This window comes from Poecile atricapillus, chromosome 4 (assembly GCF_030490865.1).
Source record: "Poecile atricapillus isolate bPoeAtr1 chromosome 4, bPoeAtr1.hap1, whole genome shotgun sequence".
NCBI lineage: Eukaryota > Metazoa > Chordata > Aves > Passeriformes > Paridae > Poecile > Poecile atricapillus.
The window spans coordinates 32,377,453-32,391,968 of record NC_081252.1 but is presented as its reverse complement, the minus strand read 5'-3'; the positions used below and the strand labels follow the sequence as shown (position 1 = coordinate 32,391,968).

The window sequence follows — 14,516 nt, the reverse complement described above, 5'->3', positions numbered from 1 at the left end:
GTTGGGCATTTGCATTTAAATTTGTCATGAATCGCTGCTAGGTACAGAGTATCTTCTTGAAAGGTTATTTTCATGGGGGTGTTTTTCTGCTTTTTAAATCTCTCTATTATTCTCTTCCCTTTTTGATAGTGCACTGGGAGAGATGCTTCTAGTTATTTAGCTGCTCTGTTCGATTTCGACAGACAGATGTGTTTCCATTATATCATGCTCTTGGAAAATGATACTCCATTTTGCCTGTTTATACAGCCTTGTGTTGAGAAGAATTATATCCAGTTATTACTTAACATTCATGTAAAGGCACAAAAAGTGAGGAGGAAATGTTTGTCTCCAACTGTTTTGTCCCCCCACTCCTTCATAGAATTTTTCATTTGACATCTTTGTTTTGCATTAGTTCTAGGTAGTGGGTAATGTTGAATTATTCTACTTCTGACCATGGCAGATGGTAATTTCCTTAAAAGATATAAGATCTTTGAATTGTTTGGTAATAATTTATGTCAAGTTACCTCTTTCTCCTCCTAGGATAGTTTTTCTTTTCTTGCACAAGTTTGGTCTTCATCAAATTTGTTGAAAGCTTGATCACTATTTAAAATATGGTTTTGGGGATCCTCTGTTATCTGTTAGTTATGCAAACAAATAACTTGTGTTGTTAAAAGACAGGAAAACATCTGCGGTAAATTATTTTTCCTTCGGAGTGTGTGCTGGTTTTGTCATTTGGTTTTGTTTAATTGCAGTGCAGAAGAATTGATAGATAAATTTGTATGCCAGGAAATTCTTCTTATTGCTGTTCCTATTTAGGACAGGGAGAGGTGCAGCCTTTTAATTACAACAGTGTTTAATTTTATATTGCTGCTGCTTTTTCAGATGAATGCACTGGACACCCTTGGTCAAACAGCGTTGCACAGGGCTGCATTAGCAGGGCACTTGCAAACCTGCCGGCTGCTGCTGAGTTATGGCTCTGATCCCTCCATCATCTCTTTGCAAGGCTTCACAGCAGCACAGATGGGAAATGAAGCAGTGCAACAGATCTTAAGTGGTGGGTAAAATAAAGGCTTGTGTATTTGAACTTCAGCTTCTCCCTTTACAGCTTTGAATCTTGTTTCTTTCTCAATGCAAGAGACTTGCAGTAGGTTTCTTATCTCTCCTTTTTGCCATCAAGTGCACACAACTACAGTATATATTGTGTGACACTTGCCAAAAAATAAATAAATAGCTCTTCCCAGTTCAGTGATTTTGTGAAAATTGGGAAGAAAATAATCATCTTGTAGATCTAGAGCATGCTGCTGTACAAGGAGATTGTAGGAAGGCACATGTAGGGAGTTTTGGGATTCTTTTGGTAGCAATTTCCAAGGCAGCTGGAATATTGCTGAGCATGTAAGAAACCTTTTTCCCTGCATCAGCTAACCTGTTAGGTACTCCACACTTCAGCAGTCACAAGCAGAGTGTTACTGGCAGAAAACCAGTAATAGCTGCTAAACTGTTTGAACTTTTACTTCAAATCTCTTGCTTGTCCAGTACAGAAAGATTTTATTGTGAAAGTGCTCTGGATAGTGCTTAGATAACAATTTGTTTATATCTGCATTAAAAAGATGAATAGATGTTTCAAGAGGGTGCCACTATTTTTCATATATGTGCTTAAGGGTTTGCATCCTCTTACCCATGTTACATTTGAATTTTTGCAAGTACAGAGAAGAATAATTGCATCAATAGCTACTACAGAGCAAGTAACTCACCTTACAGTGAGATGTGCCTGTAGTCAGACAAAGGCAAATATCCAGTTAGATGAGAAGACCTGTGGTAGCTAGAAACTCCATTTTCTCTAAGTGTTTTCAACAATGTTACCTTAAAACAATACAAAACAAGAAAAAAGCATTTTACGGCAGTGAAGGAAGGACTGTTTTGAAGTGCACCCACTCCTGAGATGTAGCTGGTTATGTGGGTATCGTTACCTGTTAAAATGAGCACGTGAATGTGTGTATGTGGATTGAGAGAGAAGAATGCTGGCAGAATAATGTCAGCTTTAGAATCAAAATCTGACTGATTTGCTCTAAAACTAAAGCTTATTCAAACATTTTGGCAATGTGAACTTGAACATCACAACCCCAGCTGCATTTTCACAAGTAACAACAGACCAACTTCACTCCCCAACTTTGGAAAATATGTTGAACACAAGTTAATACAACTTAAGTATCCTAAGTAATCCTAAACCATCTTTTTCCCTATGTAGAAAGTACACCTGTGCGCACATCCGATGTGGATTATCGGTTGTTGGAAGCATCCAAAGCTGGAGACTTGGAAACTGTGAAGGTAGGTTTGAACAGTTCAAGTGAATTTCCTACTTTGCATTGCTATGCAAGGCTCATGGAAGCCTCTGCTGCATGAGTTGTGAAAGCAGTGCCTAACAGATGGTAAATCATAAAAAAAAATTTTTTTTTTGGGAAGTGATGGGTGTTTCTTTATTTTTCTTCTATAAAGTAGTACATTAAGATGTACTGAGGTGAGTTTCTCTTGAGTTTCTGGTTGTTGATTCTGCCAGTCCTTCACACAGTCATGTCTTTGATGGTCTCCTGTGTAGCCATAATTCTTTGAAGCAAACCCTGTGATTCTCAGGATCAAAATTTAGTAGAAACAAGCCCTCAGGTGCATGATTCAATCAGATGGCAAGCAAATACTATTAATAGGTAGTAGACTTCATATTTTAAGTCATCCTTAATCTGAAGGTGAAGGGTCAGGCTGTGGAATCCCAGCGTCACAGGAAGGTTTGATCTTGTTTTTGATACTTGGTCTGTGGACAAAACAGCCTTCAGATGGACTGTTGTGCATACTTTCCCACCTTGAACTTCAACATGATATATGTTAATATTCAAACAGCAGCAGTTTTGTGAACCAGCAGCTCCTTTGACTGCAAAGCTAAGCTACATGGCCTTGAACCTGGTACTTGATGATGTTGAGGTTCATCCTTTCTTATACATTAGGAACATCTTCACACTGCTTCCATCATTTAAGTCTTGTTTGCTATAGAAGTACTTTAAGCTGTAAATTTAGAGCTGCTATTTTTTTAACTTTGCATAAGTGGAAAGAAATTTCCTGATACTTAAAAAAATTTTTATAATGTAAGTGGATCACATTTTGTGTTGGGGTCTTTGAAGGTGGTTGTTTAATTCTTTTCTTTCGGGTCGGTTTGTTCCATGTTTTGGTGTTGCTGTTTGGTTTTGGGGAGTTCCTTATTTGTTAGTTTTAGTTCTGTACTAGATTTTGGGTTCTTTTATCTTCACAGCAACTTTGCAGCCCTCAGAATGTGAATTGCAGAGATCTGGAAGGCCGTCATTCAACACCACTGCACTTTGCTGCAGGATATAACCGCGTATCAGTGGTGGAGTATCTCTTGCACCATGGAGCAGATGTGCATGCCAAAGATAAAGGGTACATTTCATTACATTACATGTTCTGCTGTTCTCCATTAATGTGAGACTTATATCCCACCTATTAATTTTGCTTCAGATTTCAGTGACCATCATGTTTTTCTCTTGAAAATTTTTCTCTTTCCTTCTCGTTCTGCATTGTTCCTGTGCTATAAGGAGATTTACAGACCATTACAGCATACTTTGCTTTCTGGAAAAGCCATTATCAAGTACATACCTGGCACAGTAATACATGATGCTTCTCTTCCCCTTTTTGCCTGTTTTGGAGACTTCGTTTTGCTTAAAAGCAGCCTTTAACTTGTTTTAGGTGATCTAAAACTAGTTTTGAATAAAATGGGGTAAAATAACAGGATTATCTCTGGTCATTTTTCTAATTCTGTTAACTTTTATTATTAAGTTAGTTATTTTTACAGTTAATATTGAATTAAATGATATGAACCATTTACAGGTTTTTGCATTAATTGTGAAGCAGCATGGTTATGTTCACTCTTTTACTTCATATATTAGTTCAGGGTGGGGAATAATAAATTTCCAATACTGGATTTTTAGGCTTACCCTGGAAGAAGTATCTTGAATTGGGTATCTTTCTGTATCTATCAGATATGCAATACTTACTAATAACTGCACTTCAAACAAATTATATAGTGTTATGTCTTTGTTGAAATTTACACTCAAATATCCAAACTTGGAACAACTGTGAGTCTTGCAATTTATTTTTTGTCTGTTATTAACAGCATTGAAGTTGCTGTGGAAGTTGTAACATTGGGGGCTGTTTAGTATTTAAGTCTTGTGGATGAGAACTAAAGGAGGATAATTAAGTTTTAATGGATTTTTCAATAGAGAAATAAAACCATGAAAACTGGAAAGACTGAAAGATAGAAATGATGTCTGGTAAAAGTGAGACTTTTATCTACTGATTGCATATAGGATTTTATTCTCTAGCTATTAATGCTTTCTCTTTGATTAGTGGCTTAGTACCCCTGCACAATGCCTGTTCTTACGGACACTACGAAGTGGCTGAACTCTTAGTGAGGCATGGTGCTTCTGTCAACGTGGCAGACCTGTGGAAATTCACTCCTCTACATGAAGCAGCAGCAAAAGGAAAATATGAAATCTGCAAACTGCTTTTAAAAGTATGTGCTGGAGATCTCAGATGTGTCTTTTAATGCATATATATTTATTTTTTCTGAAATTCAATTAATGCAAAGTTAATTGCATTCATTGAATTCTTTGTAGTATCTTTGAATCAATTTTCATCTTGCAACTGTCATATGGTTTCTTGTGTAATTTCACTGGATTAAAAAGAATCATCAACAAGTAATATTTCCAGCACGTGTATTAATACTGTTAGCCAAGCAGGACAAGACTCTGAAACTGGAAAAAACAGCTGAATTAGTGTAAAAATGTGAACTCCCTACCTTGTCCTATCCATGCATTTCTGAAGTAGTTACTGCATTTAAGTAAATTTTGTTAATACTTATGCAAGAGTGTGTTACAGAGCGGAAGGTGGGTCCTAAATGCTGTTTGGTATGAGAGAAATGTAAAACTGTTATGTTAATGTATAATTTATCAAGCTCCTGGAGGAAATGCATGTTAATATGCTGTGGCATAAATATTCATTATACTTAGAGGAGGAACCTGTTAAAAGCATGAGGTAATGCAAAGATGGTTCCAGTGAGAAACATGAGTTTGAGAAATTTAACATAAGGTCACATCCTACCCTGGGAGGGTGAAAGGGGATGCTAGATTAGAATTTCTTGCCAATCCTATTTTCTCTTTCAGCCTTGCCTACTTATGTCCCTCTGAAGCACAGCGTTTAAAACAGGAGAAAGTCAGAATATGGATAGCCTTAAAATAATGAGGACCTTCTCCAGCCACTTTTCATTTGCTGCTGCAAAGCCCCACTATTTCCCTCCTATATCATTAATTATTTCACTTGATTACCAAAAAAGCAGAGGAAGAAGAATGATAGTTTGAAGCACATCTACAACAGAAACCAGGAGACACTGAGAGATGTCTGTGGCATAGTCATGGTGTGGTGGCCTGGAAGTGACACCCTAGTAGAGATGTTAGCTCAAGCTATAGGAACACTTGTCATCTCTCAAGCACTGTGTTGCATTATAGACACTGGAGATCTCTGGCCTGTTCTGGTCATTCCACAGGAAATTTACCCATATCTTGTCTTCAAAGGATCCTGAATGGATGTACAACAGGAAATAGAAAAGTGCTGAAATTTATCTTTTTAAAAATCATTCTTTCACAAGATAAGAGCTAAATATGCCCTTAAGGTGACGCAGATGTAAAGTCTCTGGGTGTCTGTGGATATGTGCTCACACTGCAGTTTACTCAGGGTTTCTCCTGCTGTGTCTCCTATGCCAGCTGGCAGTATTGTCAGTTCTGCTGAGTTGTGGATGTTGAGCTTGACTCCTCTTGACTTGTGCTCTTTCTCTTCTGGTCTGTTTGAAGAAGGAAACAAAAATAAACAGGCATTTTGGAGCCAGTGTCTTTTTTAATCACTTTTCTTTGAAATTACCACCTTCATTTTTTTCTGTGCCTTGGAAGGGGTCTCAGAAGACACTGCCTCTTCATTCAGATATTTATTTTGGGGCATATGTGAATAGTTCCAGTTTTGATGGGTTTTAAATTAAGGGATTTCAGCTCATATCTTAGAGAAGTCATTGCAGTCTAAAAAGCTTTGTGCGAAGAATGCTCTCTTCCTAAAAGAACCACAGATGTAGAAACTGATTGTGTGTAATCAATACTCTGTCCCTTTTTGTCCCTTGCTTTTTATCCTTTACACCATGAGCACAGTTGTACTGCTTCCAAATACAAAGCAGTTAGTTCCCTCAGTTCTCCCATTGCTGTTCTCCCATTCCCAGTCCAGTGGGAAATGGCAGGGTAGACTTGCTGGCAGGAATTGGACCACTGTGTTTGACTGTTCCGAAGGGGTCAGCCAGAGAGCTGTAGCACCAGCAGCTGCCTCTGCTTTATCTGTCTTTGTTTTTTCCCACTGCTGCTGAGAGTGAATAGGGAAGGAGCTGTCCTCCCACAAAACTGAATGTGGATGTGACTCACTCCATATGCTCAATATAGTTGTATGTTCCCCTTCTCAACCCCCTGTGCTGCAGTACTGTGTTCTTATCACTCCCTGATCTATGTGTTTTACCAGCACAGATACACTCCAGCACTCATCCAACTCCACTTGTCCACCAGAATTGGTTTTCACTTCTTCAAATGACCTGTAAGATGGTTCTGATATCTGTTGGAAAGTGTAGAGAAGAGTATTTTGCTAGTTCCCTCCTGAAACAAGTGCCTTTTGATATCAGGGTGACATCTAGTAAAACTCAGAGCCTGGCTTTGCTAGCTCAGAAAGTTGTGCTCTGGAAATACCTCTGCCAGCCATTTGATTCCTGCCAGTTTTCAGGAGAAGGGGAGGACTGGGAGCAAGATACTTGCAGTGGCTTTCCTTTCACGCTGCTGTGACAGTAAGAAATAGCTATATGCAGGAAATGCTCCTGAAAATACTTCAGTTGCAAGTAGAGCAGGGACAGCTCTTGCAGAGGGCTGCCATTCTTGCCTGTGGAATTGAGATTCACACAGCTGTGTTTCAGTCTAGTGCTTTGAGGCCTCAAGCCTTCTGAATTTATTTGCACATGCCTACTAATCTATACAATGTTACTTCATTATGGTAGGTGTGCCATCTTGTTTTGCAAAATAGTGACACACTTTTGTGCACTGCTCTGCACATGGTTGTGACACTAGCATTCCATTTGCTCTTTGCAGCACGGAGCTGATCCAACAAAAAAGAATCGAGATGGGAACACTCCTCTAGATTTGGTGAAAGAAGGGGACACAGATATTCAGGACTTACTGAGAGGAGACGCTGCCTTGCTAGATGCTGCCAAGAAGGGGTGCCTGGCACGAGTGCAGAAGCTGTGTACTCAAGAAAATATCAATTGCAGAGACACCCAGGGAAGAAATTCAACACCACTGCATCTTGCAGGTAGGTAAAGTGCCAGGTTTTCAAGGTTTGTATATTTATGGTAGGTCTACAGATGTAATTTGCCAGAATCAGGATTGGTATGGGAAGAGTTTCACAGAGAATTATCCTGTACGAAGAGTTAACTATGGCACCTGTACTTCAGGAGGTAATGCAATTATTAGGGAAGAGGAACTTTTGCAGCTGAAAAATTGCCTCAGCTTTTCTGTCTAATATTTTTCTTTAGTTTAGCTCTTCTAATACCTAATTTCTTTTCCTGTGCTTTTTCTACAGCTGGTTACAACAATTTGGAGGTAGCTGAATACCTTCTTGAGCATGGTGCTGATGTTAATGCCCAGGACAAAGGAGGATTGATTCCCCTACACAATGCAGCATCCTATGGGGTAGGTGCAAGCAGTCTTGGCATGAGTAGATCAGCAAGGAACTCCCTGAAGTCGTATCCAAAGCCAGTTATTTTGCAGCTGTTTTGCTGTGAACACAGTTCAGGTTTTGATGAAGTATTTGTTGGACGAAGTTGCTGTTGTGAGTCCTGTTTGCAGTCCGACACATTAAGTAGGATGCAGATTCAGGTGTGGTGTAGCAGTTAAATGCTGCAGTTTGGAAAGATCACTACAATGTAGCTTTTATGCAGGCAAGCAGATGCACAAGATTGAACGGTTTGGGGTGATATTTGAAAAAGAAAAGACCTCAAGTTATCTCTGGAAGACTTAGATGGAAGAAAAAGAAAAATACCAGGGGATTGTGTGCAGATGATGACAGAGAAGTGGAGGTGTGTTACAGCTGGTGTTCGGTGGGAATCTATTGCTAGAATTGAGGGACTACTGTGTTTCTAATGTGGTTGTCCTCCAGGGCAAGCCATCTGCTTGCTGGGGGGGTGCAGTGACAGATTCAAACCATTTTGGATGAGGCAGGCCCTCCATAAAGGAGCAAGCATCTGTGTCCCAGTTGCACAGATGCCTAATAGATTGCTTATAAGCAGCTGTTGGTTGTGGATTGGGTAAGAAAGAAGTCTCTTGTAAATAATGGTACAAAGACAGTGCTTGAGAAGCTCCTAGCACTGTGCTTACCATCAGAGAGAGGATCTGAAGCTCAGGAAGTAATGGATTTGATGTTCTCATGATATGCTTTGTCTGTTACTTACCTGGGCCTGGGACAAGTACAGCAAAATCTGGGAGAGGTGACCATGACAGCACCATAATTTCTTTTGTTTGAGAGCAAATGAAATAAAAAGTGCAGTGTTCACCTTGTTTCTGAAAAGATCATCAATGGAACTCAATCTACACCATTGTGTATTGGTTCTTTATATCACTATGGGATCCCAGTGTCCCAAAGAGCAAAAAGCCCCAAATCCTGATGAAAGATTAGAAATGCAGCACAAAATTCTTTTATGTTACAGGTTCCTAATACCAATTAATGTTGTTTATCAGCATCTGCCATAAGCATAAATTCCCAGGAAGTTGCTAAGATCTAGAGATAAATTCTGTTGGAAATACTGTGTTGTTTTCTTTGTCGTGAGAAGACAAAACACACATTTTACGCAAACCCAAAACATTTCTTACTGGGATAGAGAAATGTCAGAGATTAGTTTTAGCTGATTATAATTTCTAAAAATCATAATGCCAATCTAACCTGGTTGCATGCTTCCTCTAGGAAACATTAAAAACACAGTGTTTGGTGCTTTTCCATCAGCTTATTTAGTTAAGAGTTGCTGCATACCTTTCCTGGCATCCCACACTTCTCTCTGAGCTGTCATCAGTCTGTTCAGATCTCTGTGATGGGATGTAGAGAGGAGATGAGTACTGGTTTCACAAGTTCATAGCTGGCAAGTTTCACAAGCTCTGCCTTTTCCTCACAAAGTTTCTTCAGTTCTCCCACCCAGCACTTCATGCTGTGAGTCTCTCAATAGGGCTTTCTGTGGCAGAAAAATCACAGGAACAGCAATTGCTTTAAAAGTTTGGCAGAGAGAAAAAATAAACTTGGCAGTATTTTCAAACCACACTTATTCAGGGACCAAGCTGTTTTATGGGAGCTGCAAAGAGTCACTTAATTGCCATTGAGAGGCAGAAGGAAATCCATTGGCAATTCTTTGTGCTTCTGCTTACAATTTAAGTGTTTCATGCTCCTACCCACTGATTTTGACTACCTGCTTTTTTTTTTTCTTTTGCTGTCTTGCACAAGAAAGCTCTACTGGTTAGAGGCAGGCAAAAATTTCATTTGTCAATTTTCTCTTATTTTTACTTGGGAGACTTCAAGGACAGTGTATTGATGGAAGCATGGGGTTATAAGTTCATTACTTTCATAACCCATGTAAAACAGCTGTTCCTTGTGACACTCATAATATGTTTTATCAAGTACAGCTCTCATAAAACATGATTGAAGATAGAACAAATCTGTGCTGCCACAGATGAGTTCAAAGTCTTGCAAGAAGGAAAGTACAACAAAGATTTCTGTGTACACACAGGGGTGGCTCAGTAGCACAACACATTGATCTTCAGAGCTTCTAGTATTGTGTCACAAAAGTGACATTTACTGCAGCCCAGTAAATTTACCAGTTCAAATTCATACACAATTTTTTTTTTTTTGTGCAGGGTTAAGTATCATATCTGGTCCTGCAGCTAGTACAAACTTCATGCTATGTACTTGGGGTAATTTGACAGAAATCTGCTTCTGTGCCTGATCCCAGTTCTTCGTGTGCTGGTGAATGATCTGGTAGCTCACAGACTCAGATGATTGTGGAGCTGCAGTATAAATTGGTGTCTGGAGAAGTGTGCTGCTCCTGTGGCACAGGAGGCAGAATGAGTTATAGGAAAGAGAAACCACAAGTGTCTCTAGGCACCATTACCTCAAGCATGGAAAAGGAATGTATGTTTTACCAGTGTCATGTTGATGAAGATGTTCTTGTGTTTTCCAGCATGTGGACATAGCAGCACTGTTGATCAAATATAATACCTGTGTAAATGCAACAGATAAATGGGCATTCACACCTTTGCATGAAGCTGCACAAAAAGGAAGGACACAGCTCTGTGCTCTGCTGTTAGCTCATGGAGCAGATCCAACCATGAAGAACCAAGAGGGTCAGACACCACTAGACCTGGCAACAGTAAGTTCATGTTTGCCAGACACAGGCTGCTCTGAATGATGTACTCTGCATATTAAATTCATTTCTATGTCTCAGTGGCACCAGCAGTCCTCAGCTTCCATTGTGCTGAGGTGGAGAGAGAAGGGCATCTCCTGAGTTACTCTTTGTGGATTTTTATCCATGGGACCAGGCATTTTCCTTTGGCTGAAATCTTAGCATGGCTAACGATTTAAGGTTTGCTTCTCCTTAAGGATTCACTCCTGGGATCAATCTCCTCATTCCCAGAAATAAAACTTTCTGAAATGTCTCTGATGATGGTCAGTCTGTGTACTGTTGGTGATTATTTCTTTGAACCTAAAGAGGAGCACCAGATGACCCTTGAGAGTAATGGGAACATTTAGTGGGTTATTACACTCAGTGCCTCCATATTATCCCAGTTCCTTTTTTTAAAATTAACTCCAAAACAACATTCCAGAGAACTCATTCCACCTCTGAAATTTGTAGGTGGCTACCCAACTTCTTCTAAAACTAGAATCTGAAAACTTTCTTGTAAAGGATTTAAAAGCCTAATAAGGCTATATGAACATGTATGCCCCAGTTTAAACAGTCTTGATGGAATAGATAATGCAACCAAATTGGATGCTGTGGCTGGTCTCAGTGCAAGTATCTTTTAGGGTTATTGATTTATTTATGGAGAGTTCAAGAAATATCCTCCAGAGTAATCTAAGCTCTAGAAAACTTGCTTTGTGATGAAGGATATGAAAATTATTTGATATCCTGAGGGGAAATAAGGATGTCTTAATCATGTTCTACAAGAACTGTTAAGGAGGAAATTCTTGAAGATGAGCATGTTGCTTAATTTAGTCAATAAAGGCTAAATCCAACTGTTAGCTAAGATCATACTTTTCCTGAGCTCCTGTCCTTGTTTTTTTTTCTGTTCTAACCCAAGAGATGCAATTATGGCAAAGGCAGTGGTTGTCTTTCCACTGAAACCTTGTTCCAGTGCACCTGAAGTTGAGCCTGATCGAGAAATTAAGAAGTAGCATTTCCTGTCCTAGATTCTGAAGGATTTCAAATAAAGTTGCTGCGGTGTTCTCCCTGGCTTTAGCACTTATAAAGTCTTTGTGCCAGAAAAAAATTAAACGTAGCTTCTTACATACCTTTAGAAATGGGGAGAACCTGATTCAGCTATGTCTTAAGTGGTGAATCAAAATGTTCTTGCAGCTGTGAATTCCCCTTAACAGAAGCTGACAGTTTTATTTCTAATGGGGAACAGAACAATCAAATAAAACAGTTAAAAATTATTTCCAGAGATCAGTGACTTGTGATAGTAGGACCTCATGCTGGGTGTTCTTTCTGTTTTTCAGGCTGATGATATCCGAGCTTTGCTGATAGATGCGATGCCCCCAGAAGCTTTGCCTACGTGCTTCAAGCCTCAAGCTACTGTTGTTAGTGCCTCTGTGATCTCGCCAGCATCTACACCATCCTGCCTGTCTGCTGCCAGCAGCATAGATAACCTCACAGGGCCACTGGCAGAACTGGCCGTAGGAGGGGCATCAAATGCTGGAGACGGAGCAGCAGGAGCTGACAGGAAGGAAGGAGAAGGTGCATTTGCTGCTGGACAAGTTTACATTGCCAAAAGTACAGTAGTTTAGTATCAGAAGAGGCCTTGTTTTATCTGAAAAGCATTTCTGACTAGCCAGAAAATACTGTGCAGTTTGAACTGTTACCTGTTAGCTCTGTTTTAAAGTGTCTGATGCTTGTTAACTGTTCACTGTTAACTGTTCATCTGTATTTGCTGTCAGTCATTAGGTCTGACTACAAATGCAGATCTGATTAGGTGCCCAGATGTTCATTGACTTTATAAAGAAAATCCAACAAGAATTATTTTGATGAAGGAGTTATGGTTGTCATGGCTGGGGGATTTTGCCAAGAGTTTTTAAACCCTTTGATTAATATCTGGGGTCCATGCTTTAGGTCAGAATCTAAGGGGGTCACATAGCAAAAATATACCCACCCTTCTTTTCCTTCTCTTTGAAGTATGAGCCTGTATTTATCACAGATGGTTTGTGCTTTTAATAGTTGATTCTGAAGAGGGAATGGTGATGAGCTTTGCAGAGAGCTTTGACACAATGGAAGTAGATTGTTACAGACATAGACAAATTGATTGTAAAAAGAATCAGAGTTTGGAATTTTGAGAGAATTAGTGATACTGCTTAATTTTTTTTTTTAAGGTGGTTGGTTTGGTTTTTGTTGCTTCAGATGTATAGGATATAAAGACTTGTTTCTTCTCTTACAGTTTCTGGTCTTGACATGAACATTACCCAGTTCCTGAAAAGCCTAGGTCTTGAACATCTTCGGGACATCTTTGAGACAGAACAGGTAAGTGGCAAGGCACATCTCTGTTTCTGTGTTTAGGAGATAACTGTAATAAATTTGAGTGACATTTTCATTTTCTAATTGAAAAAGGGAAGGAAAGAGCCCACACATCACATCTACAGAGAAACAAGTGTGTTCAAGTTTTCTTTCTATTTTCTGCAAATGAATTGCCAGATACAGTATGGTGAAGTCGGAAAACCTATGAAAATACCTTTCCTTGTTGGATTCAGGTGTCAACTAGCTTTCACTTACACATACACTGTGACCTTGGCTTGTATTCTGAGAGTTATTTTGGACCTTGTGAACTTTGAATGTGATGACTATAACAAAGTTAGGTTCAAGTGTCACCTGCTTTTGTCCTCCAGCAGTGATGACAGCCAAACAAGCCTTTCGCCACCTGTAGTGCCACATATACTTTGGTTAGATCTATGAAACCCTGCATTTTGACTATATGCTGAAATAAAAGCCTAGCATGGGAGTAGTCAAACTACAGAATACAGAAGCTACATTTCCTGTTAGGTTAGGACCATAGGGTTTTGCCAGGCTAACTTTCAAATGTCATTGAGAAATGGGAGAACAAAACCTGCAGATTTATCAATAATTCATATATATAAAAGAATACAACTAATGTAAGTTTCTCAAGCTTACATTACATTTTATAGCAGAAGTACCTGTAATGTATTTGTAGATTCCTTTTATATACCATTTCTTAAATTTAACATGTTGCAGTTAAATAGATCTGTTTACATGACTGAGATGGATGTACATGTGGAAGTGAAAGGTACAAGTGCAAGAGACTGGATTTGATGATTATTTTTTCCTCTGGCCTCTGCTGCTTATCTTTACTAGGAATCAGGAAACAAAGGTTTGAAATGTTGTTTACAGTTTCAGCTGTTTCTATAAAATGTTCTAGGAGGTATCTCTTCAAAGATAAAACACCATATGATGTTTTCTGATGTATGAAGCATAAGGTCTTCTCTTTAATTTGGAACTGTTTCTATTCAGAAGGAAACCAACCTCAAACCAACCCATACACTTCTCAAATTTTCTTTTTATTTTTCACACCTTCCTTTGCCTGGCTGGTCTTGTTCTACTTTTGCTTCCTTAACTCCTAACCTTTAGAGATCTTCTCCTGCTAATAAGATTTAACAATGCAAATCGGATTCAATATATTCATCATTTTAAAATCACCTAGCTCTTGTAAGTTTCTCTGTAGAAAAAACAAGCTCATCTTCTTTAAGCTTATTCTTTTAAGCTGATTTTTCCAAGCACTTTTTCACCTTGGCTCATTATTAATAAGCTTGTAGAATATTAATTTCTGCTTGCATAGTGAAAATAATGAACTGTACAATGCTGTGAAATGTTGAATTTTTCAAAAGCACTCCCATATTAGTGCCAGCATTTCAATGCATCCACCTTCTTCCTAAGTAAAAATGTTTGTGAGATCATTTTTAACTGGTTAACTGGTGTGGGTGAAGTAAAAGTTTTGCACAACTTCAGGCTGTAGCAGTTGGGTATGGTCCTGTGATAGGGAGAGGTTTGCCAGAAGGTGGCAGCAAGTAGAAGTGAAGCAAAATATTATCTATCTTTATGCTCTTCGCTGCACCTTGAATACTTTCCATTTTCTGAAGTGATAGGT

The 14,516-nt window shown here is 39.0% G+C and overlaps 1 protein-coding gene across 2 annotated transcripts in view; it reads left to right on the top strand.

The window, feature by feature from the left end:
- Nucleotides 1–14,516, top strand: part of TNKS (tankyrase) — a 129,092-nt gene that overhangs the window by 101,482 nt on the left and 13,094 nt on the right. Inside the window, exons 12-20 of one of the 2 annotated variants that reach the window (XM_058837379.1) lie at nucleotides 862–1,033; nucleotides 2,225–2,304; nucleotides 3,275–3,420; nucleotides 4,387–4,552; nucleotides 7,203–7,422; nucleotides 7,693–7,802; nucleotides 10,331–10,519; nucleotides 11,866–12,103; nucleotides 12,798–12,880. In XM_058837379.1, the coding sequence (XP_058693362.1) occupies nucleotides 862–1,033; nucleotides 2,225–2,304; nucleotides 3,275–3,420; nucleotides 4,387–4,552; nucleotides 7,203–7,422; nucleotides 7,693–7,802; nucleotides 10,331–10,519; nucleotides 11,866–12,103; nucleotides 12,798–12,880 (1,404 nt within the window). The remainder of the gene's footprint in view (nucleotides 1–861; nucleotides 1,034–2,224; nucleotides 2,305–3,274; nucleotides 3,421–4,386; nucleotides 4,553–7,202; nucleotides 7,423–7,692; nucleotides 7,803–10,330; nucleotides 10,520–11,865; nucleotides 12,104–12,797; nucleotides 12,881–14,516) is intronic. The other variant, XM_058837380.1, reaches the window with a different exon arrangement.